The 25,367-nt window shown below is 40.7% G+C and overlaps 2 protein-coding genes and 1 pseudogene across 3 annotated transcripts; 1 reads left to right on the top strand and 2 right to left on the bottom strand.

Annotated features, from left to right (window-relative positions):
- Positions 1–323: 323 nt before the first annotated feature.
- On the bottom strand, positions 324–4,938 carry LOC149039224 (cystic fibrosis transmembrane conductance regulator-like). Its single transcript, XM_089186044.1, has 2 exons — positions 4,800–4,938; positions 324–1,056 (listed from the first exon to the last, which is right to left on the bottom strand). Exon 2 carries the CDS (start codon positions 1,044–1,046, stop codon positions 348–350), a length of 699 nt encoding a protein of 232 aa, XP_089042170.1. The 5' UTR covers positions 1,047–1,056; positions 4,800–4,938; the 3' UTR covers positions 324–347.
- A 1,874-nt stretch (positions 4,939–6,812) lies between these two features.
- On the top strand, positions 6,813–15,871 carry LOC113673658 (ATP-binding cassette sub-family C member 4-like; annotated as a pseudogene). The gene is made up of 6 exons (XR_016180694.1): positions 6,813–7,494; positions 9,775–10,154; positions 11,465–12,795; positions 13,160–13,730; positions 14,388–14,524; positions 14,885–15,871. The product of XR_016180694.1 is annotated as an ATP-binding cassette sub-family C member 4-like (transcript).
- A 2,409-nt stretch (positions 15,872–18,280) lies between these two features.
- LOC113673655 (ATP-binding cassette sub-family C member 4-like) lies at positions 18,281–24,117 on the bottom strand. The gene is made up of 6 exons (XM_089185778.1): positions 23,980–24,117; positions 23,035–23,414; positions 21,105–22,441; positions 20,181–20,751; positions 19,614–19,755; positions 18,281–18,893 (listed from the first exon to the last, which is right to left on the bottom strand). Exons 2-6 carry the CDS (start codon positions 23,352–23,354, stop codon positions 18,408–18,410), a joined length of 2,856 nt encoding a protein of 951 aa, XP_089041904.1. The 5' UTR covers positions 23,355–23,414; positions 23,980–24,117; the 3' UTR covers positions 18,281–18,407.
- Between the last annotated feature and the right edge of the window lie 1,250 nt (positions 24,118–25,367).

Raw genomic sequence — 25,367 nt, 5'->3', positions numbered from 1 at the left:
GATTGAACAACCTCTCACGCTCCCAAGACAGAGGCGTAACTAGAGGAGTCTTGAGGTGCCAAGACAAATCTTATTGTTCAGGTTTGAAAAAGCATATGAATTCATAGAAGCTTTAGCTTGGGCATAATCATTTCCGATGCTGGTTACTCCTTCTCGCCGTGTAAATTCCAGCCTGCGGATACACAGTGTTGCCGAGAAAAGACGGAATGCAGTCCTAGATTACCTACTTAGACAATGGATTTAAAACTTCCTCTGACTACTCCATAATCTGGAGTTAATAACAAAAGTGCATCGAAAAGCGAAGGAAACAGTGTCGAGAGAATTAAGGAAGATTGCGCCCATTCCCCCTACCCAACCCAACCGAACCCTGCCCTTACTCGTCCGCAATCTTCTTCAAAGCAGCGTTGTTGGCAACTAACACGAGCAAATGCAACAGGATGGGAAAAAGTAAACGCCGCGCAGATTATGGAGAAGGCTGGGGACGAAACAGTTACCCTTCTTGTGCTCACCTTTCTGTAAACGAGACCTTTCACTGCGTTACTTAGTCTGATGCCCATTATTTCAGCCGCGTAACCGGAATGTTGCATGCCGAGGGTCTCGACCAAAGTGGTTACAGCCATGGCAGTTGCTAAAACGCAACCATGAAGGATGTTGTTCTGATGTGTTTCATGAGACATTAACGTAAAAATCAGATGTCCAATGAGCAATGGCGAAAGGAGGGAGCCGATTGCGTACAAGATATCACAGCAAACAACAAAAACAGCTTCCCTGTAGGAAATCATCTTCAAAACACTTTTCCACGACTTCGGTGTTTTCTTCTTCCTAATGGAATTAGCGATTTCTTCTTTCCATTTTTTGTCAAGAAGTTCTGTGGCTGACTGTGAGGTGTTCTCGTTTGAGAGTGGTACAAAGTCTCCTTCCTCTAAGGTTCGTTTACTGCCTGTCTTCATAGCATCGTTCATCCATTGCAACAAAAGGAAAGAAACAAAACCAACTTTCTCGGCAGATTTATTGGTGGAGATCTTCCTGTAACCATTTGGTGCCATGGATCTAAACCTTTAGTCGAAGAACGATGAATCATGATCAATATCATCATCTCTCACTAATAAATTCACATCACACTTCACGTTTTGCTACATCAAATTGAAAACGTAGGCATGCGTAGCATGCAAGAGTTATTTTTTTGGTTGGGTGGGTCGAGATGGAAGAGTTTGTGTACATAGTGTTTTCATTTTTGTCACCGAAAAGAGCATAACTTTCAAAAAACGAAAATATCGCACAAAGACAGAAAAAAACCTAATTTATCTCAACTAAAGCAGATATTATATGATCTACTGTCTCTATTGTCGAAATACTGCTAAGTTAAAGTGAAATTCATCGGTGCCACGCTTACTTTTGTCTCCTTCGCAGCCGTTGTTTGGCCTTGTCACACGACGCCCTCTATTCCCAGTTTGAGAAAGAGTACGTTGCGTGACGAGACCAAATAACGGTTGCAAAAGAGACTACGCTTAATGTCATTCCTCCAACAGAGGGAAAATCAAAGTTATTCGTCTACAGTTAGTTACCTCAAAAATATAAATCCGCGTAATTTTACTACGAAAAGCAAACCGGACACTCTGTTCTACCTCTAACAGACCCTAACTAACGATATATTGCGATCTCGTATAGGTGAAGATACATTGAAGAAGAGAAACGGATAATATCTCAAAGAGGGATCCTTGATTGGTTGTTGTCTATTTGGACTTTGCCATCTGAATGCGTGAGAAAAGGCAGATTGTTTAACAAGGAATTAACACGCAATTGGGTTAAGTCCTAGGTAGCTTGAAGCGACTTTAATTCGTAGAAAAAGTCAAATGCGGGAGAATTGCTTGGAAAACTCGATTCCAGTAGCATTTACTTCCATGTGAATTTTTTTCAGTGGGGTTGGACAATGCAGTTAGAATACGTAATAAAATGCAGGTTGTTTACAAGAACATGACACGTGATAGAGCGAAGTGCAATGTGGCAAAATGGAATTTGATTGGTGAAATACAATTCAAGCACGTGAAAAATTGCCTGATGTTCATGTAGTGCAATGATTGGGTATGTTCTGATTGGACTTTGGACGTTGTTTTCTTGGTACGTGATAGAATTTAAGTTGTTTGGCGTGTGCGTTGTGAGTAAAGGAGCGGAAAAACACGTTTTAACTTTAAAATTTAAATGTGTACCTTTCACATCCTAATAAATCTCGGATCAATTCAGTATCTGGGCAACTGCCCACCTACCCCTCCCTTACCCAACATTAACCTTAACTTGTTGTCAATTGACTGTTGTTGAGTTAGGGGAGGGGTAGGTGGGCAGTTGCCCAGATACTGATATTGATCCTAAATCTCTACCTTAACCGGCTAGACTCTCGCGAAGGCCACCAACCATTACACTTATCAAATGAGCCAAAATTTCTGGTAAATGTCATTCTTTGTGCACAGCCCCGTGATCCACGACATAATTTACAAGAAAACAATACCCAAACACTGTAATTGGTACAACATATCCAAATGCTATGATATGATAGGTGCGAGATACATACTCTAATACGGCAATCTGATTGGTGCGAGATACATACCCTAATACAGCAATCTGATTAGTGCGAGATACATACCCTAATGCGACGATCTGATTAATGCGAGCAACATCACTGATACCACTCTATGCACTAACATGGAGTTATTTTTTTTTAAGAAAAAGAAATAACTCAAAAATGATGAACGAAATAGCACTTTTAATGTAAATAGAGTGTGAGAGATTGGGATAAATTCCTTCCTTATATAAGAATCAGATTTTTTTGTCTCACTCTCGTTTCACATCTCGTGATAAAATCTTCTTTTATTTCACTACCGAACCTTCGACATTGTCATTCCCAGCGATATACAGGATGCTCGCCACAAATAAACCTAATAATGGCCAATCTCTCTATCGAGCGCATTGTATAGCATCAAAGCGGATAATTTATTATTCTAATGTTGTTATAAACCCCTGTTAGCACTTTTCAATATTACGCAATCGAGCTAATTATGCCATTTGTCTCCTCCGCGGCCGTTCTTTGATCGACCCTTCGTGATGCCATGCAAGTGGAGGGGGGGGGGGGAGGGGGGAATGGGGGGAAGAGAGGTGGTTCACGGTCCACAGTCCCCCACTTCCTGTACCACGTTCACTCGGCTCCAGTACTATTGTGGCACTGTGCCTCCCGACTCTCGCCCTTCATGGCATTACTCCCGTCTTCAGGTTAATAAAATGAATCAGAAATCTGGCTTTATGGCAAGCTGTGCCAACGTTAAGTTCTGGACCATTCTCAGGCGTTTCATTTTAGAGTTAGTTTTTTTTATTAACAAAAAAATAACATCCACGTTAGCGTAAAGAAAGTGGTATGTTGCTCGCGCCAATCAAATCGTTTAGGGTATGTATCTCGCACCAATTAGAGCGTCGTTTTTGTTCGTTGGTTTAAGAGGTGTTCAAGTTTCAACGAAGTAATGGAGGATTCAGAAAGAGTAGTCTGTAAATTAGAATCATCTTTTAGAATAAGAAATGTTGGCTTTTCTGTGGTTTTAACGTGTATTTTTACCGCGCTTTACGAGAAATGCGATACCACTGGACAGATGAAAGATATCAGATTACCTATGGTAAACGTGTTATTCATGTTGTGACAACCATGCGCGATCGTGGTTATTTTTCCTTCACGACGAGAGTGAGTGGAAAATTTTTTAATCAAATATTGCTTGAGGTGTTGATGAGTTGCACCAAACATTTTGATTTGAGTAGTTCTTTAACGGCAAGCTGTGTTGCAAGATTCATGATTTGTTGAGTGTGCCGAATATATTTTTCAGGATTGGTTTGCTTGGTGTCATCTCTAGATGAATGTCTGATTAAAGCGGGTTAAATATTCATAGTGACATCTCATTTACATTCACATCTAATTTTATTACGTTGGTAAAATCTGTCTAGACATCACACCAACCAACTCGCGCGCAAAGTGAGAAGACTACATGAAGGCTTGAAATTATACTACGATCGATTTTCATCAAGATGTGGGCCAGGAATATTCCAAAATAGCGCTAATAATCGTGAAAGCTGATCGCGGAAAAGCGATTGCGTGACGTTCGGTAAGTTTTAAGATGACATGTTATCACATACAAGACGAAAAAACTCATCAGATTCTCAGTCTGCATTTTGTACCCACTCTGCAGTCTGCAGTCTACATTTTGTACTTAGTCTACATTTTTTATCCGGTCTGTAGTCTGTTGTCTGCATGCTGGGATCATGCCTTTTAGAAATGAAAACACAACTCAACGGTTGTGTCACGACACGTATATTTCCCTGAGACTTGGCATCCTCTCGTCTTTTTTTTTTCTTTTTGTCGCCTCGCAGATATTTATTTTTACGGTTTAAATGCACTTGCTACAGCGTGAAACGGGAATCATCGGTAATTTCAGCTCAACCTTCAGAGTGAGTTTTTTCCAAAAAGCCCGCTAAAAATGCAGATCGATGCCTGAAATATTCAAATTTAATCCAGAATTTTTTACCTAAGAAAATCAGAACGGCCAATGAAATTAATCACCGCTATTTCTCCTTTTTTTTTGGCCTCAAACTGGTATTAAAGGAGACTTAGGAAGAACATCTAAAGATCGAAAACCGCTAAGTCATCTAATTTCGCCTGCTTCAAAATAGTTGCCAATATGTGAATACGTACGAGTGCGATTGAAATTTGACTTGTTCCGGGGGAATAAAATTGAAAATGGTCAAGAGATCACGAGATTAACACTAACCGGTTAACCTTGTTCTTTTGCCCTGGAGGGAACTTTGTAATGGGTGAAACTGCACCAAAGGTAAAAATTCCGTAAACCAGTAACACGCCGGCAAGCAGTCCTGATCACTAACGGAACAACGCGCGTGCAGAAATCCATTGTGTTAAAGCCCGATTAGCATACTTGCACGCTTTTACGACTGCACTTAAATCGTTTTACAGAATTTCTTTAGTCCATTCAATCAGAAGATTTCGAGCGCAATTTGGAAAAATAAAGCAAGAGTTTTTTTTTTTTCAATGACAAACAAAGTTTTCAAAAAAAAAGTTAACAGCCCTTATTTGAAAGTAAAATTAAAAAGTTTGAGCGGGTTTTTTTTATAATTATGCAAAGGCGACCCACGACATAATTCATTTAAACTTGCTAATGCATTGAGAGCTCGGTCATGGCAATTGCTTTCAATCAAAGCAACAATTTTCTAGATAATTTCTCTTGACTTTGAAGCCCGTCAAAAAAGTCAAAGCCTGGATAATCAGTTTGTTACCTTTTTCTGCGCTATAACTAAATGCTCGGCAGCAAGGCATGGTATCAAATACACTAATTGCACGGCAGTCAGAAATTTTCACAGAATTCAAACTTCCGGTGGAAGTTCCACCGGAAGGTTGTTTCAAACTTTTTAAGAATATGAGATTTTTACTTAGAAATTTTGAGCGGTTCCAACAATCAAGTTGGCTCTTTAAAGGAAAAGTGGACCGTAAAAATATTTAGTTCATCATCTTGTTCGTTAAACGACTACACGTAGGCTACTGGCACCCAGGCTAATCGATACAAATTAATGCCAGCAAGCTGTAGGTTCCGAGACCTGATTGACTCGATCTATTTCGCGTTTGGGACTCGTAAGGATGCTGCTTGTAAGTGCTTGTAAGTGCGATAATTTTAAGGGAATTTATAAGCTACATGCATATAGCGAGACTTGCAAGTTCTGTCTATCACACATCGTTTCAAATTTCATTGTTCTTTTCGTGGTTTCCTATTCTCAGTCAATTTAACTTTTTTCTCTGAATAATACCAACTCATTATAAAACTGTTTTGTTTTCTTTGTTGTACGCTCGCTCCGCAACCCGATTTGAAGCAATTTCAGATAGTTAGGGTTGCTCGGATTTCCCAGAAACACATCACCCTTGATGCTTTATTACGCAACTTCATCAAGTTTCCTGCTACCTGCTTGGTGTCCCGTTGACCTCTGTCAGACGTTGAAAAATCAGACCTCGAAAACTCAGACCTCGAAAACACTGACCTCGAAAACATAGTCCATTTATTACTCCAAAAGCGTTAAGGCTCTTGGCGCTGCTCTTATGCTAACAATTTTTTTGTGTTTTTCCCTGATTATCCGAGCTATTGCATGGGTGAATGTCGCAGGCAGTGACTTAATTTTCAGGGGTATTAGTTTTCACTATTGACAACATTTCCCGTGTACAATCACATTTGCCAACAAAATTGTCACAATGATAAAAATAATACTCTGAAGTTTGTTGTAGGTGGTTTCAGGTGGTTTTTAGGTGGTTTTAGGTGGATTTTGGTCATTCCTTGTTGAAGGGCGGAAGTCCAGAGGCAGAGTGTCACAATAGTACTGGAGCTGAGAGAACGTGGTACAGGAATTGGGGGACTGTAAACCCCCTGTCCCCCCCACCCCCGCCCCCCTCTTGCATGACACGACAAAGGGTAGATTGAAAATAAGTCAGAATTAAAGAAATGTGATATCTGGCCTCAGGACTAGAAAATATGTAAGTCTCGGGCAAGGTATTAAACCCCAAACTTAGCTTGCGAATTATCCGCTCTGATGCTGTACAATGAACTCGATGGAGAGTTAGGCCATTAATAGGTTTCATTGTGACAAGGATCCCGCATATCGTTAGGACTGACAATTTCAAAGGCTTGGTAGTGAATTAAAAAGATGTTATCACGAGATGTGGAACGAGAGTGGGACAAAAAAATCTGATTCTTTTATGAGGAAGGAGTTTATCCCAATCTCTCACATTCTATTTGAATTAAAAGTGCTAATTCGTTCATCATTTTTTCAAATTTGATGTAGCAAAATGTGAAGCATGACTTGGATTTATTTATAAAAAACCATAGTATTGATCAGGTCTCATCGCTCTGCGGCTAAAGGTTTAGAGCCATGGCACCAAATGGTTACAAGAAGATCTCCTCCACTAGTGAATCTGCCGAGAAAGTTGGTTTTGTTTCTTTCCTTTGGTTGCAATGGATGAACGATGTCATGAAGACAGGCAGTAAACGAACCTTAGAGGAAGAAGACTTTGTACCACTCTCAAACGAGAACACCTCACAGTCAGCCACAGAACTTCTTGACAAAAAATGGAAAGAGGAAATAGCTAATTCCATTAGGAAGAAGAAAAGACCGAAGTTGTGGAAAAGTGTTTTGAAGATGATTTCCCTCAGGGAAGCTGTTTTTGTTGTTTGCTGTGATGTCTTGTTCGCAATCGGCTCCCTCCTTTCACCATTGCTCATTGGATATCTGATTTTTATGTTAATGTCACCTGAAACACATCAGAACAACATCCTTCATGGTTGCGTGTTAGCAACTGCCATGGCTGCAACCACTTTGGTCGGGACCCTCGGCATGCAACATAACTCTTACGCGGGTGAATTAATGGGCATCAGACTGAGTAACGCAGTGAAAGGTCTCGTTTACAGAAAGGTGAGCACAAGAAGGGTAACTGACTCGTCCCCAGCGTTCCCCATAATCTGCGCGCCGTTTACTTTTTCCCATCCCGCTGCACTTGCCCTTGTTAGTTACCGACACTGTCGCTTTGAAGAAGATTGGAAACTAGTCAGGGTAGGGTTGGGTTAGGTATGGGGAATGGGCGCAATCTTCGTTAATTCTCTCGACACTTTTTCCTTCGCTTTTCGATACACTTTTGTTCTTAACCCTAGATTATGGAGTAGTCAGAGAAAGTTTTTAATGAAGTGTCTAAGTAGGTAATCTAGGAGTGCATTCCGTCTTTTCTCGGCAACACTGTGTATTTGCAGGCTGGTATTACATATTAACCAGCATCTGAAATGATTATGCCCAAGCTGAAGCTTCTATGAATTCATATACTTTCGCAAACCTGAACAATAAGATTTGTCTTGGCACCTCAAGACTCCTCTAGTTACGTCTCTGTCTTGGGAGCGTGAGAGGTTGTTCAATCTCAGACTTGGATCCTCGATCTCGCGGGTGGCAGCCGGCGTTCTAGCAATTTGGCCAAACCCAGTTGGCGGTCCTCATTGGCTCCTTAATGTATTCGATGAAAAATCAAAGTGCTCTGTGAGCAAACTCGTGAATTGACACATGATTTTTTAGATTATGTTTAATGTTATCTGGTTTAGGGAATTTTGTGGTTGATTGTCATATCTAGAGTACGAGCAGTAGTTCAGTGTTCGCTAATGTAGCAAAGAAACAAAGTAACGTTTGGATAAGAAGGCATTACAATTGAAATGATCATGCTAGTACATTTGACAAGGTGGATGATTTCATGTGTTTTAAACGTCTATCATTTTTGTTTCTGGTTCAAAAGAAAAGGTTGGAAGTAAATGTGGGTGAAAAGTGAAATTTACTGTCTTTCGTTGTAAATATTAGAAAATCAAGGCAATACTGTCTTAATGAAAACATTAACGATTCCCTCTTTATCAAATGAGACAAACGGGAACGAGTTTTGAGTGATATAACTAAACCAAGCCTGCCACCGTCATTTTGGATCTCCGCCTGGGTAGATTTAGGTCACGTGCTAGGCAACGTAAGATCAATAACAAGATAGAATTTCATTTCAGGCCTATTTATCAATTTTGTGGTGTGTAACTTTCGCATTTTAGTACGTTGTATGTATGTTGAATCTTCAAATTGTCTTGAAACTTAAAAGAAAATTGTTCTTTAAAAATTCACTGAAAATCGGTAGCTAAAATTGTCTGTTTAGGTGTTATCTGATTTTCGTGTTAACTTGTTATTTCGTCAGTAGCCGGCATCTTTTGTTGCTTCACACAGGAAAAACACACGCGACGAAACGTAATGATCAATTTTGTCCTCAATCTCACGCTATAACAGAAAAAGCTTTTGAACATCTGTAAACTCCGAGCGCTTCGCAGTAAGTGATATTTTCAATGAATCTTCCGATTGTTTTCAAGTTCAAGGATTGTAAATTACAATTTTATGAAAAACGAAGGTTGTTCTGTTATTTCAGTATGAATCCTTGCATGCCTGCCAGTCGCTGGCGCCGCTTGTTGAAACTAAAACGAAAAAAAAAACTCCTTTAAGATTATCATTGGCTTCTTTTTCACCCCACCACTATTCTTAGCAACAAAGGTCGCCATTTCGTCTGTTTATTGCTCGCCAAAAACTATAAAATGCACTCAAAAGCCTAAAATCTAAAAAAAGTTTACAGGAATCGACCAATCGAGCGAGCGAGCGAGCGAGCGAGCGAATGCCATTCCCCACATCGTATCTATAACTCGCTCTTGCGCATGCGCGCAATTCACGAGTTAAAAATGATTGGGAATTGAACTTTGGTAGTGCGTTTTTTCCTTGGAGATGAGTAGAACTTGGTAATCAATTCCGAACTAACCAATAAGTGCACTCGAATTGAACTATCCACTTGAGTGGTATACACTAATCATCTTTAGTATATACTAAAACAGTGTATAGCGTTGAAGGCGTGCGCTGATTGGGTTTTTCGCCCGAAAATAATGTAATCGTTGCGAGAAAAAATGAGTCAAAATCATCTTTTTGTGTCTTTTTCTCTGACTGTTTTAGTACATACTAAAGCAATAACTCGGTGGCCAGTGGTGGGTATTCACCACGCCACTTTGCAGCTGGGTAAATATCCACCACCAGCCACCTTTATTTTGGCAAATGGTAGTTAATGATTCTGATTGCTTTCTGCACTAAACACGGGTTTTCTTTTTCAAGAAGTCAATTCTAGTATTGATATTGTTTCATTCTCAGATCTTACTACTTAGCAAGAGCTCACTGTCAAAGTTTTCAGCAGGGCGTGTGATCGACCTGCTGTCAAATGATGTTCAGCGGATGGAGACAGCACCTAAATGTATTCTATCAATGAACTCAGCCATACTCCAAATCGTCCTTGCAACGCTTATAATCGCCTATCTGATTGGCTGGCAGGCTCTTATGGGAGAGATATTTCTCTGGCTTCTTCTACCGTATTACGCCGAGATGTCTTCTGTCAATGCCGCACTGCGTCTGCGTTCAGTGGCGGAATCTGATCGGCGAATTTCTTTGACAAACCAAATGGTTTCTGGGATACGTGCTATCAAAGCGCATGCGTGGGAGGATGAATTCAGAGAAAAAATAAAACATACGCGAAAGTAAGCGAAATTTAAAAACCTACTTAATTTTTAAGATAACCGCAGAACATCTTCGCACCGATACCTTTGGGTGAACGAAGTGATAGTATTAGTTTACTGGCGTGATAACTCGTGCAAGATTTCGGGAGAACACTGTAAGAGTTTTTAATTAACCAATTTAACATTTATGGGTGACGAGAGCGGCTGTGAGGGAGGTTGGAAGTCATATTTAGGAATCTCTTGTAACCATGACGAAGTACTGTTTACTGAACTTTGCCTATTGTAAAATGTGTTCAGTTTTCAGAGAGTTTTTGGGTGTAATAAACGATACGTATCTAAACAACCAATGCAGAGTGAAGAATGCAGAGTTTCTGATCAGTACCTTCAGTTTCTCAAAAATAATAATAATAATAATAATAGTAATAACTTTATTTATACGTCAAAAATTGATCAGCTTAATTTAAATATAAAGACAGCTGGTATAAACCCATGTGCAGTTGTTAAACCATTTCAAATTAGTGTAGCAATAAAAAAACTATTAAAAACTAAAAGGTAAGATTTGGTTACAAAAATAACAGCTAATGTATAAATATATATATATATATATATATGTATAGAGAGAGATAGAGAGAGAGAGAGAGAGAGAGAGAGAGAGAGAGAGAGAGAGAGAGAGAGAGAGAGAGAACCCTATGTTACATTTGTGCTGTATTTTGTCTTGCTCTAAGAAATACTAAATTGTTTTTTACTTACAAGTTCTTAAATTTAAGTCTTTAGCCTGCAAGTCTAGGTAAATTTTTCCGTTCTTTTCCAGCTGCAAATTTGAATGTAGACTGGCCCATTGTAGATTTTACTTTAGGCAAGTGAGTTTCTCGGGTATCTCTTAAGGACCTGCCACAAAGTTCTTATCTGAAATTCACATAACTCTGAAGTTGCGTGGGACAACCGTAGTTATTAACAATTTTAAACACTAGCTGAAGACGCATATATCGTCGCCTGCTGGATAACGTAAGAAGTCCTAATTTGTCTCTCATCCTTGGAGTGCAAGTCAGATAGTTTGTCTTAAGATTATTCTCAAAGCTTTATTCTGTAGCCGTTCTAAAACAAAGGGAAATCCTCCTAGTGCAGGATCCCGCATGGTAAAACCGCAATCTAAAAAAAGACGAAAATCTGTTTAACAATTTAAGTTTAGGGTAAACTCTGGACGCGACGTAAGACATGTGACTGTTCCAAGATAACGATTCATCTACTACCATGCTAAGGTACTTAAAAGATCTCTCCTGATTTATATGATAAATAATAAGAATAATTGATAATCTTTTTGTTTCTTTTAGACGAGAAATAAGCATCATCCGTACGAAAAGTTTCATTCTTTCAAGTTTGGCTGCCTTGGAGTATACTTCAATACCAATCCTGCTGTCTGTTATTACTCTGCTGCTTACTGGTCAACCCCTAACGCCAGTCAATGTTTTTATGCTCTTAATGTTTATTAACCTGCTAAAACTTACTACTTGTCTTGACATTGCGTATGGTATGGTGGAGACACGGGAATCATTTGCATCACTCGGAAGAATAGAAGATTTTCTTACTTCAGATGATTTGTTTTCCATTTCTGAGGATCATTGTCTACAAGACAGACGAACAGTAGTAGAGAGAAAGTGGGGCAAGTTACAAAACGATTCTACATCTATGAGCCGGTCGTATGTATCAGATGAAGATCCCCTCACCGATCAGTGGATTAACCCTTCCAAGCCAGGAACTTTATGTGTGTCGCATTTAACATGTAAAGAAATGATGAGGAAAGATGAATTTATTCTTCAAGATGTGGACTTCGTTGCTGCATCAGGAAGCTTGACAGTTGTCACCGGGCCAGTAGGCAGCGGTAAATCAACTCTCCTTTCAGCGATCGCTGGCGAGATGTCAGACGTAAGCGGAACAATAAGCCGTCAAGGAACTTTTGTGTATGCACCGCAAATAGCCTGGGTGTTCTCTGGAACATTAAGAGAAAATGTTTTATTTGGAGGGTCGTACGATGAACCAAGATACACCAGAATAATCGAGGCATGCGCCCTCACGGAAGACTTTCAGCGGTTTCCGAACGGTGACCAAACCATTGTTGGTGAGCGCGGTGCCGTTCTGAGTGGTGGTCAGCGTGCAAGAGTAAGCTTAGCACGCGCAGTGTACGTGGATGCAGACCTTTACTTGTTGGATGACCCTCTCAGCGCGGTGGACTACAAAGTTGGTCGGCATATCTTTGAAAAGTGTATCAAGGGTTTGCTTGGTGAGAAGACCCGCCTGTTAACTTCTCATCAAGAACAACACATGAAAGATGCAGACCAAGTGATTGTACTGCACAAAGGTCGCGTTCTGGGGATGGGAACCTTCGCTGAGCTTCAGAGAAAAGGCATCTTAAATACCACTATCGACCCACTTTACAAGAATGCTTTGACTGTGAACAAGTCCAATAACATGGTCACCACAAGGGAGGATGAAGAGAGACGCGGAGATTTGAAGCCACTTAGAAATAAAGACAATGAACTGGAAATATCTGTTGAAGATCGGGCAATCGGAACGGTGTCAAGTAAGCTGTATTGGGACTACTTCAGAAGTGGTATTCACTCATTGCTCATCATTGGAATGATTTTCGTGTGTCTTATTTCTCAAGGTGAGCGCTTAAGAATTATAAAAGTGGCAAAAACTTAGCCATTGTTTGGTGCTGTCGAGAAACATTTTCTCTCGGGGGGAACGAGCAAGCAAGCAACCAAGTCAGGAGCTCCAACCCAGTTTCTTTTTGTCTTGGAGGAGCAAGAGGAAACTGGGACTGACGGAAAAAGGCGTGCAAAGGGTGACGGGAAATTCATGTTAAGACTAACAACCAATCCACCATTTATAAGAGAGGTTGACGCCTTTTAATCCTGAGTTTAAAATTGTTTATTTCATCTGATTTAGACTGTTACGCAGATTATGAAGGAAATTATTTCACTTTTGTGTATTTTTATTATTCCATATTTTTTTTCGCCCTTTTTCAGCATCGATAGTTGTCCCTGACGTGTGGCTGTCCTTTTTGACCGGGAAACTTCCATCAGAACAGAAAGACAAGACAAATCTTACTATCTACGGTGGTTTGGTCGCTGCCTCCTTCATATTAAGCATCATCAGGGCCTACATTTTCTTTTTGGTTTGTCTAAGAAGCTCTGAGCGGCTTCATGACAAAATGGTTATGGCTCTTTTAAAAGCGCCGGTTCTTTTTTTCGATTCAAATCCCGTGGGTAGAATCCTGAATCGATTCTCTAAAGATGTGGGTAGCATGGATGAGTTATTACCATTACAGTTTCTATCTACAATTCAGTTGGTATTGCTGTTGCTCTCATCAGTTATCGTTCCTTCTGCTACAAATCCTTGGGTTTTGTTTGTTACCGTTCCGGTGACGGCCATGACTCTTTACTTTGTAAGATTTTACTTGAAGAGTTCCAGAGAACTAAAAAGGTTGGAGTCAATATGTCGAAGCCCAGTCTTCTCTCACATATCAGAGACTCTTGATGGACTCGACACGATTCGAACAAGAGGCAGACAGAGAGATTTTATGGACAAGTTTTACAAGTAAGTTCGAGCAACTCTTCAAGTGAGCTTGCAAGGTAAAATCTCAAACTCAATTCAGGCTCGGTCCGCTAAACGCTTATAGTGCAGGGTTTGTGTTTGGCATCTTGAATCATCATCCGTAAAAGCAATCTCTCCTGTTGCCCCTTACCCCATCCTTCCACCTTCCACCATACCCTTCCACCTCCCCTCCCTCCCCCCCCCCCACCTTTCTATTCCAACGCTTTGAAAATTGTAGAGATGGAATGCTTGGTTGACTGGGGCAGTGGATCTAAAATTTGGTATTCGGTCCCAGCCTCAAATTAGTCTCTCTACCTGATAACTTTTTTTCGTTGACGGTCTCGTGTTCAAATGTTTTTTCTTCTTTAATTTACATTTTGTATACCGAATCTAAAATTTGTTTCCTTCATCATGGTGATGGCACCCTCTACGCAACGCCTAAGAAAGTTGCTGCGCAGACTTGGCATTTGAACTCGAGATGATTTACGTTGATGTATTTTCTTTCCCGTTGGACAGCTACCAAGACACTCATACCCAGTCGTTCATGATGATAATGTGGCAATCTCCTTACCCCCACTCCCAATGCTTATAGAATTTGAGTGAACAAATATTTGGGCTCGAGATGGCTTACGTTGATTTATTTTCTATCCCCATGGACAGCTACCAAGACACTCATACCCAGTCTTTTGTCATGGTGACGGCGAGTGGCAGATGGTTCGGTGTTCGTCTGGATGCAATCATTTCTCTTTTAATAGGCTTAGTCGTCTTAATGGCAGTTTTAGTGTCTCAAGACGCTGGTATGTAGAATTTTATCCAAAGTAATTGCACCATTTCACGCTCATGTACACCCAAAGGCTATGATATTCCTTGTGATAAGACTGTGAAAAGAATCTTTTCGTGTATAATTGGGAGACAAAAACAAGTCGTTGTAGCCCATTTCATCACTATCTTCATGGGAACGATTGAACTAGTTTGATTATAAAAAATGTTTTCCAAAGTAATTCAGCATATCACACGAGTAGCGTCGTGGTAACAGGTACCCGCGACGTGCTGTGTCGTATCGAATCGTGCATCGTTTTCCTGTAAGAGTTTTGATAATTTTTTTGCGTATCTCGAAGGAAATGAACAGTTAATTTACAGATTGTTTTTCTAATTAGCTTCCGCTGGGCTTTCTCTCGCTTACCTCATTCAAACAGTGGCCATGACGCAATACACTGTCAGAAATTATCAGACGTCGAGAATTTTATGACGTCAGTTGAACGAGTTATGACCTACACCAAGCTTGACTCTGAGCCTGGATACCAAGTGGACACACCTCCCCCGGATCACTGGCCATGCGAAGGAAACATCACATTCCGCGATGTGTCGATGACGTATTACCCGGGGGGACCTAAAGCGCTGAGGAACATAAATCTTGACATCAAAGGAGGTTCAAACATAGGTGTTGCAGGCCGCACGGGTGCCGGTAAATCATCTTTTGCAGCAGCTCTTTTGCGCATGCCCGACCCTGACGGAGATATTCTCGTGGATGGCGTTCAGATAAAGAATATTAATCTCCAAGCAGTTCGAGGATGCATATCCGCTCTTGGCCAAACTCCGGTGCTTTTCAGTGGATCATTGAGGACAAATCTGGATCTTGTGAACTGCTTCAAAGATGCGGATCTGTGGCGAGTCTTAGAGGATGTGCAACTGAAAGATTTCGTACAAAGTCTTGAGGGACAATTGGATTACGAATTGTTGGAAAATGGAGCAAATGTAAGTGTAGGAGAGCGGCAGTTGATTTGTTTGGCTCGTGTTCTGTTGCAGCAGAACAAGATCGTCATCTTGGATGAGCCCACTGCACACGTGGATCCAGGCACAGAAGAAACAATCTGGAGAGTGGTGCGAGAGAAACTGAAAGACTCCACAGTAATAACTATAGCTCACCGTCTGAACACCATTCGACACTGTGACAAAGTTTTTGTTTTCAAGGAGGGAGGGGTGGTGGAGTGTGGAACATGTGAGACATGAAGACTGAAGCGTGTTATAATTGATCCCTGTTAGTTATGATTAGTATCCTTTTATTTTATGCGTGGTTTCACATTATATCCTCATTTGATCTGAGCCAGTGTCTTACTGGTGTCACAACAGCGGATTTCGACCCCCCGCGGATTTGGACCGGGGGTCCAAATTTGCCAGCAGATATGGACTCCCTCTTCGCAGATTTGGACCCCCCCACCAAACTTTCCTTTTGGCATCGTTTGTATCATATTTGGTACCTAATTCTATTTGGAAGCTTTTTGTCGATGTTCTTTTCATTCACAACACAACATTCCTCAGTAAAGATAAAGATAAACAGCCATTTCGTTCCAATTTTGCTGCCTTTAGCGAGTCGTACAGTATACGCAAGAATCAAATGCGAAGAAACTACTGCATTTGAACTATTGAAATTGTTGCAATTTTCCCGTCGCGATCAAAACGCCAGGGATTTGCGTAAATTTTGCGCATATAAACGAGATAATGCTGTTTGGAATTATTTCAGAACTCATTTCCAGGATAACCTGGTCCATTTCTTTGTTTTATTTGGTGTATTTGGGAAAATCTACCGCTTCATTTATGCTGGATTCCCGAAAGGAAACAATCGTTGGCAAGCGCCGGATCCAAGATTTTAGGGCTCAGTACACTTGTAATTGAGGAAGGTTTAAAATAGGGAAAGGGCTGTTCTTTGATTCATTTCTTTAATCCTGTATGAAAACTCTAAGAATGGGACGCTATTAATTTTATTATGAATCAATTTATCAATAAATTGAACTTGCTTCATGTTGAAGTTTATCAAAATGAATTATAACATAGCTAGTAAATTTGTGTAATCAAATTCAATTGCACGAGCGTGCTTCATATTCCTATTGTGCACGCTCATGATGTCAGTAAACAAATTCCTCGCCAAAAAATAATTTTCCATCGGGTTGAAAATGTTATGAAACAATTGGTTCATACGTCAGCTGTGCGTTCATCGAGATATAAAGCACTTGGGAAGTTTGGAGAGCACTCAAGAAGCTAGAGTTGCTCGAGGTGTAGCCGAGAGCAACTCTTACGCATCTTACGCATCTTTCGTGCTCTCCAAACTTCCCGCGTGCGTCATATCTCGATGAACGCACGCTGACGTATGAACCAATTGTTAAATATCACGGCGCTTACCTACTGTATTATTCAGTGTTATTTGTTGTTATTGTCGTTTTTACCGTGATTGAAAACTTTTCTGCAAATTGAAGTCAGAGATGAAAAAAATTGAGAATAGCTCAGGTTTGCACTTTTTTATGTTTGAAACTTTTGATCAGCGCCGGTGAAAACTAAGACAAGAAAGTCATGCTCTCGCTTCGAAATAAAATGACAATCAACTCGATTTCGGTACGGCTTTCTAAATCTATTAATTTGATTCAGTCTTTAACGACTTCATTCGTTTAAAAAAAATTAAATTAAACAAAAACGAAAAAAAAAAGAAAAAAACCTTATTTCTAAGTCTAACAGGTGACTAGTTTGAGTTAATTTCATACTTTCACGGATAAATAGGAACTCATCGTAAACAACTCCATCGTTGGGTGGCTCGGTTTCTACATGGTTTCGCCATAACTCCTGATAATTCCGTTCAAAATGCATTTCAATTCTAAGGTGGCGCTAAAAAGAGATGCACTCTCATGGTAAAGAAGAATATTCAGTAACAAGGGGAAAACGACGACGATTTCCAAATTATCCTTTACAAAATTATGAAGAAAAACGAGTAGTGCTGAAATCTAGTAGCACGAAAACGAAATGACAGCGACGCAAATCATAGAAAAAAAATTATTTAGTGGGCTTCAAAATTTGATAGATGAATCAGCAGACTCGAGACTAAACTGGAGTGGAATAGTTTCAAAGTTTAATCGCCCATGTGGATTCATATTAACAACTTACTTGCTTTATCTATAACTATCCTCTGTTTGCCCTTTTTATATAGCTCTCAACGAAGATAATATCGTTGTCCTTAGAGTGGTCTATAAAACCGAAAATTCAAAGGTGATGGTGATCTTTAAAAAGCCGAGGTGAGGATTCTCGTTGCAACGACTGCTAAATCACTTTTCAACACAACGCGACGGCGTTCTCGACCCAGTTTCTTATCGACACTTCTGCTGCGCGCGCCTTTATGAACTCTAATGTCAGTATCTGAAGAACTGCGCACTTACCCCTCCCCTAACCCAACAACATTCGACTGATTAAAAACTTTTTAGGCTTAATGTTGGGTCAGTTACCAAAACTGATCCGCCTCCTCTTGAAGAAAGTTATTTTCATGCTTCTTGGCCTTCACTTCATTTTGAATAAATCACCCCTGGGTAAAGAAAAGTTGGTTGAATTACATTCAAATCCTTTGGAATAAAGCAGAAAACAGTCGCGTGATATCTTTGCTAATGACAAAGTAGCAGATAGGTTTTTCCATTTTATTTCATACGTTAAAGATAAATCCCCTTAAATTCCACGATTAAGAAACTTGTGCTCTCACTTCCATTTCAATTGTTGGAATATCGGCCAAGCAGTAAACTGGCCATTTCGATAACTTTGGTTTTCATTTGACGACGCTCAATCCTATTGCACTCTAAGAAAAGCAAAAACAACCAGACATTACAAACCAATATCAGTTATAAAAGCGGATGGAAAACGCTCTAGTCTTCATGTGTCAAACTTTCCAGACTCGACTACCCCTCCCTCCTTGAAAACAAAAACTTTGTCACAGTGTCGGATGGTGTTCAGACGGTGAGCTATAGTTATTACTGTGGAGTCTTTCAGTTTCTCTCGCACCACTCTCCAGATTGTTTCTTCTTTGCCGGGATCCACGTGTGCAGTGGGTTCATCCAAGATGACGATCTTGTTCTGCTGCAACAGTACACGAGCCAAACAAATCAACTGCCGCTCTCCTACACTTACATTTGCTCCATTTTCCAACAATTCGTAATCCAATTGTCCCTCAAGACTTTGTACGAAATCTTTCAGTTGCACATCCTCTAAGACTCGCCACAGATCCGCATCTTTGAAGCGGTTCCCATGATCCAGATTTGTCCTCAATGATCCACTGAAAAGCACCGGAGTTTGGCCAAGAGCGGATATGCATCCTCGAACTGCTTGGAGATTAATATTCTTTATCTGAACGCCATCCCGTTAGAAAAAAAAAATCATGAAGAACCATAGATGAACGATTACGTTTATTCTACGATATAAAATTATTATGAATTGTCGAATTCGACGCTCTGACCCCTGAGGCAATGAGGTCGAATAATGACCCATCGATGTTTGTTCGTAGCACATTTGTTCGCTCTTATTACTTCACTTATACGTTAATGGTGCATTTTATTCCTTATCCGGCAACGTCCCCTCTATGACGCACTCAAAAAAGGATATGAAAAAAAAAAAAAAAAACCAAAACAACCTCAGCATCACGAGAAATAAAAAAGTGCCTTCAGAGATTAGGATTCCTGGACAAAAATCATGTCATACTGACATATTTTGCAAATTTGTCTCGGTTGCGTGAACCGTGAATATGATATTATCCTCAAACAGTTCCAAATGCAATTCATATGGCTACAAGCGTATTGTTCTTTTCCTGCAGAACACGATAAAAACTACAAGAAATTTAACGGCAGAACTGTACACGACTCAATACGACAATCATTTAATTGGGACATATTGCAAAAGCACCGCTCGCAGTCAAACCGATGTCGAATTCGTCCTTATGAAGACAGTGATGAAACGGGTCTCAACGACTTGTTTTGGAAGCAGTATTCACTGGGAAAGATTTATTGTACTGAGTTATCGCGTGGCAAGTTGGAACTTTTGGGTGTAAATGAGCGTGGAATTTGCAATTACTTCTGTTAGGATCTACCTACCGGCATCTTGAGATACTAAAACTGCCACTAAAACCGCTGAGCCAACTAACAGAGAAATGAGTACATCCAGATGTACACCGAACCACCTGCCACTCGCCGTCACCATGATAAAGGACTGGTTATGAGTGTCTTGGTAGCTGTTCAACGGGAAAGAAAATAGATCAACGTAAGTCATCTCGAGTCAAAATATTTGTCCACTCAGCAAATTCTATAAGCTTTGCGCAGGGAAAGAGGGCGGGGAAAGAGAGAGGAGACAGCCATCACCATGATGGACGACTAGTTAACAGTGTCTTGGTGACTGTTTGACCTTTTCACTCCCAAGATCTCATTAGTAATTCTCCTTATCATCTGGCTTAAAATTCTTATGATATTAGTTCAGAGAATTTGTTATTAGATCAACCTCAACCTGAGGGGAAGAAGGGAAGGGGAGGAGGGGAAGCGGGGAAGGGGAGGAGGGATAGTAAATTCGAGATGCTACGTACGACCCCTGCACTACACACGAACACGAGCTCCAAATGTTTGCCTCCTAGGTTCACCCTAAAAGATGCACTAAAGAACATACCTGTAAAACTTTTCGATAAAGTCTCTCTGTCTGCCTCTTGTTCGAATCGTGTCCAGTCCGTCAAGAGTCTCTGATATGTGAGAGAAAACTGGGCTTCGACATATTGACTCCAACCTTTTTAGTTCTCTGGAACTCTTCAAGTAAAATCTTGCGAAGTAAAGCGTCATGGCCGTCGCTGGAACGATGACAAACAAAAGCCAAGGATTTGTAGCAGAAGGAACGACAACAGATGAGAGCAACATCAATACCCACTGAATTGTAGATAGAAACTGTCGCGGTAATAACTCATCCATGCAACCTACATCTTTAGAGAATCGATTCAGGATTCTACCCACAGGATTTGAATCGAAGAAAAAAACTGACGCTTTTAAAAGAGCCACAACCATTTTGTCGTGAAGACGCTCGGAGCATCTTAAACAAATCAGAAAGAAAATGTAGGCCCTGATGATGCCTAATATAAAGGAAGCAGCGACCAAACCACCATAGATAGTTAGATTTGTTTCGTCTTTATGTTCCGACGGAAGTTTCCCGGTCAAAAAGGACAGCCACACGTCGGGGGCAACAATCGACGCTAAATAAAGCGAAAAATATGGTGAATTATGGAGAAATTAAATTACTTTCTTCATAATCTGCGTAAAAATCTAAATTAGGAGACAAAAACTTTAAAAGTCGCTATTGGAACGCGTTAACTTCCGCGTAAATGGCGGGCTAACCGGGCTAACATGTAAATCCCATTACCCTTTGCGCGCTTTTTCCGTAAGTTCCGGGTTCCTGTTCTCCTTCGAAACAAAAAGCGACTGGTTTGGAGTTTGTGACTGGTCGCTCGTTCGCTCTTTCCGAGAGAGAATGTTGTTTGACGACAAAAAATGACTGCAGAGAGGAGCGGTTCAGTCTATGTTACTCAAATGATTCTTTAGGGCTCACCTTGGGTAATGAGACAAAAGCAAATAAATCCAATGATCAAACAGGTGTGGATACCACTTCTGAAGTAATCCCAATAAAGCTTCCTTGACACCGTTCCGATTGCTCGATCTTCAATAGATATTTTCAGATCACTGCAATCAGAGGTGAGTGGCATCATGTTGTCGCGCTTCTCTTCATTCTCCTTTCTGTTGTTATCATTGTTGTTATCATTTGAATTACTTACTGTCAGAGCATTCTTGTAAAGTGGGTCGATTACGGCATTTAAAATGCGTTCTCCTTTAAGCTCGGCAAAGGTTCCCTTTCCTCGCACGCAACCCTTTTGCAGTATAATCACTTGATCTGCAATTTTCATGTGTTGTTCTTGATGAGAAGTTAACAGGCGGGTTTTCTCACCAAGCAAGCCCTTGATACATTTTTCAAAGATATGCCGACCAACTTTGAAGTCCACCGCGCTGAGAGGGTCATCCAATAAGTAAAGGTCTGCATCCACGTACACTGCGCGTGCTAAGCTTACTCTTGCACGCTGACCACCACTCAGAACGGCACCGCGCTCACCAACAACGGTTTGGTCACCGTTCGGAAACCGCTGAAAGTCTTCCGTGAGGGCGCATGCCTCGATTATTCTGGTGTATCTTGGTTCGTGGTACGACTCTCCAAATAAAATATTTTCTCTTAAGGTCCCAGAGAACACCCAGGCTATTTGCGGTGCATACACAAAAGTCCCCTGACGGCTTATTGTTCCGCTTACGTCTGACATCTCGCCAGCGATCGCTGAGAGGAGAGTTGATTTACCGCTGCCTACTGGTCCGGTGACAACTGTCAAGCTTCCTGATGCAGCAACGAAGTCCACATCTTGAAGAATAAATTCATCTTTCCTCGCCATTTCTTTATATGTTAAATGCGACACACATAAAGTTCCTGGCTTAGAAGGGTTTATCCACTGATCAATAAGGGGATCTTCATCTGTTACATGCGACTGGCTCATAGTAGAATCGTTTTGTAACTTACCCGACTTTCTCTCTGCAACTGTTCGTCTGTCTTGTAGACAATGATCCTCAGAGATGGAAAACAAATCCTCTGAAATAAGAAAATCTTCTATTCTTTCGAGTGATGCAAATAATTCACGTGTGTCCACCACACCATAGGCGATGGTAAAGCAAATGCCAACTTTTAGCAAGTTAATATACATTAAGAGCATAAATACATTGACTGGTGTTAGGGGTTGACCAGTAAGCAGCAGAGTAATAACAGACAGCAGGATTGGTATTGAAGTATACTCCAAGGCAGCCAAACCCGAGAGAATGGCACTTTTCACACGAATGATGCTGATTTCTCGTCTGCAAGAAACAAAAAGCATTGTTGTTATCATTTTCGGACAAACTGAAAGAAATGAGAAACTCCATATTCTCAGATTAGTCAGATACTTCACGTTTATTGCACCCAAGGACCTACTGAAAACTGAAGACATTTTACAATAAGCAATTTGCAATGAAGAATGTACCGCCGTGGTTGGGACAGTCTAACAGAAGATGCTGATTTCTCGTTTACACAAAACAAAAAGCATCGAACTTACATTGCAAAGGGAAAGGATATGCTAGTCAGGAATCTGTCAATTGTACTAAACGAGGTACATGGGTGACATCCTCATCAAATAAAAGGAAAGTGTCACCATATTTTGTAATGAGGAGGGCCAATACAAGGTGAACGACTTAGCATTCAAGTGAATGCTAAGTCGTTCACCTTGTTTTGGCCCTCCCCATTACAAAAGATGGTGACACTTTCCTTTTACTAGATGAGTATTCCCCCAAAATTCCGTACGGGTTATCGCCCTGATAAACCGATACTATCACCTCGTTCTCGCAAAGGAGTCGGTGCAAAACTCTTGCGCAGTTAACCAAATAAGAGTTAGAGGTTTTAAATTTTCCCTTACTTTCGTGTATGTTTTATTTTCTCCCTGAATTCATTCCCCCACGCATGCGCTTTGATAGCGCGTATCCCAGAAATCACTTGGTTCGTCAAAGAAATTCGCATATCAGATTCCGCTGCTGAACGCAGACGTAGAGCGGCATTGACAGAAGACATCTCTGCGTAATACGATAGAAGAAGACAGAGAAATATCTCTCCCATAAGAGCCTGCCAGCCAATCAGATACGCGATTATAAACGTTGCAGGCACGATCTGGAGTATGGCTGAGTTCATTGTTAAAATACATCTAGGTGCTGCCTCCATCCGCTGAACATCATTTGACATCAGGTCGATCACATGCCCTGATGAAAACTTTGACAATGAGCTCTTGCTAAGTAGTAAGATCTGAGAATGAAACAAAATCAAAACTAGAGTCAAAGTGGCCTCCAAATACAAAGGCGTAGCTAGAGGAGCCCTGAGATGCTCACTCAAATCTTATAATCCAGGTTTGCTAAAAGGTGTAAATCTAGAGAACCTACAGCTGAGGAATAAATATTTACAAAGCTGGTTATTCTTTTCCGCTGCGAAAATACCAGCCCGATGATTCATAATGTTGCCGAGGAAAGACAGAATGCAGTTCTAGATTACTTACTTAGATCTTTGACTGAACATTTCTCGCACTACTTCGAGAGGCCAGAGTTAGCAATAGTAGTGTACCATAAGGCGTAGAGAAAAGTTTGGAGACAATTAAGGAAGATTGCACCCTTTTCACCAGCCCAACTTTGACTCGTCGCAAGTCAAGTAACAAGAGGGGCGAATAACACGAACACGATTGGAGCGTGAATGGCGATGGGAAGGCAGAAAACAAGGGTGCTCTTTTCCCGTTCCGTCTCTCTTTTCTTCTCCACTTAAGCACTGCCCATATTTTTTAGATGACTGGGGACTCGTAAGCTAACCTATTTGTGCTTACCTTTTGGTAAACGAGACCTTTTACTGCGGTACTCAGTCTGATGCCCAATAATTCACCCGCGTAGTTGTACTGTTACATACCGATGCTCCCGACCAAAGCGTTTACAGCTGTGGCAGTTGCTAACATGCAACCACGAAGGATGTTATTCCCGTGTTTTTCAGGTTCCATTAACATAGAAATCAGATATCCAATGAGCAATGGCGAAAGGAGGGAGCCGATTGCGAACAAGACACTCCCGCAAGCAATAACAGCAGTTTCCCCGGGGGAAATCATCTTCACAATACTTTTCCACAGCTTCGGTCTTTTTTTCTTCCCAATGGATTTAGCTAATTCTTCTTTCCATTTCTTGTTCAGAAGTTCTGTGGCTGACTGTGAGGTGTTCTCTTTTGAGAGTGGTACAAAATCGCCTTCCTCCAGGGCTCGTTTATTGCCTGTTTTCATGACATCGTTCATCCATTGGAATAGAAGGAGAGAAACAAAACCCAATTTCTCAGCAGAGTCATTGGTAGAGGAGTTCTTCCTGTAACCATTCGATGCCATGATTCTAAACCTCTGGTCAAATAACGATTAAAAAAATCAATATTAACCCTGGTGCCTGTTCGGATTTAACAACTGCATTAATACTATTTATAAAAAGGAGGAACGAAAGGGCGCTTTTGCAAATAGAGTATCAGGGATACACACGTTATTCGATAGTTTATCCATCATAGTCATGATAATCTCGTACCCAGATCCTACCGTTTAACTGGTGGTGTGCTACACATACAACCCACAATTCCTCCATTCGCTCTGACGAGTTTGAAGTGCTCTAGTGTCGCATTAGGTTGAATTATAATTAGGTCGACTTGGAGTCAATACGCTAACGGACTTAACAGTACCAAGTGTATTGCGATGTTCTGGCAAAAATGTGGAAAAGAATTTGAGAGAAATGAGCTATTCTGCCGTCGATGTTTTGTTCAGTTTTTAGAAAAATATCATGGTATTTCTATGAACTTGAAGACTTTAAAGAGAAGGTTACGTGGGAAGGAGGAATGGAGTCCATTCAGAGTTCGGGAGATAATTAAACGTAAAATCGAAGGCCCTTTATCACTTCTTTTTCTAAAAACTGAACAATTGTATCATAACGAAATCCTCTTTTAAAGGACTGTTCAATGGCAGATCTCTCATCTGACGAGCTGTGCAACACATTTTTCTGTTCGGGTCTCTTTAAAGTGTCACATCGTCGGCAGAATAGCTCATTGCTATCATATTCTTTTGCACATTTGTAGCAGAACATCTTAATACACTTGGTACAGTTTAGTCCGTTCGCGTAGTGACTCAAAGTCGACCTAATGCAACCTGGTGCGACACGACGTGCTGTATCGTGACAAAGTGTCGAACACTGGCGC

This window comes from Pocillopora damicornis, chromosome 10 (genome assembly GCF_964200805.1).
Source record: "Pocillopora damicornis chromosome 10, jaPocDami1.2, whole genome shotgun sequence".
Lineage (NCBI taxonomy): Eukaryota > Metazoa > Cnidaria > Anthozoa > Scleractinia > Pocilloporidae > Pocillopora > Pocillopora damicornis.
The sequence above is the reverse complement of the archived record's forward strand: the minus strand, read 5'-3'. Positions and strand labels throughout refer to the sequence as shown.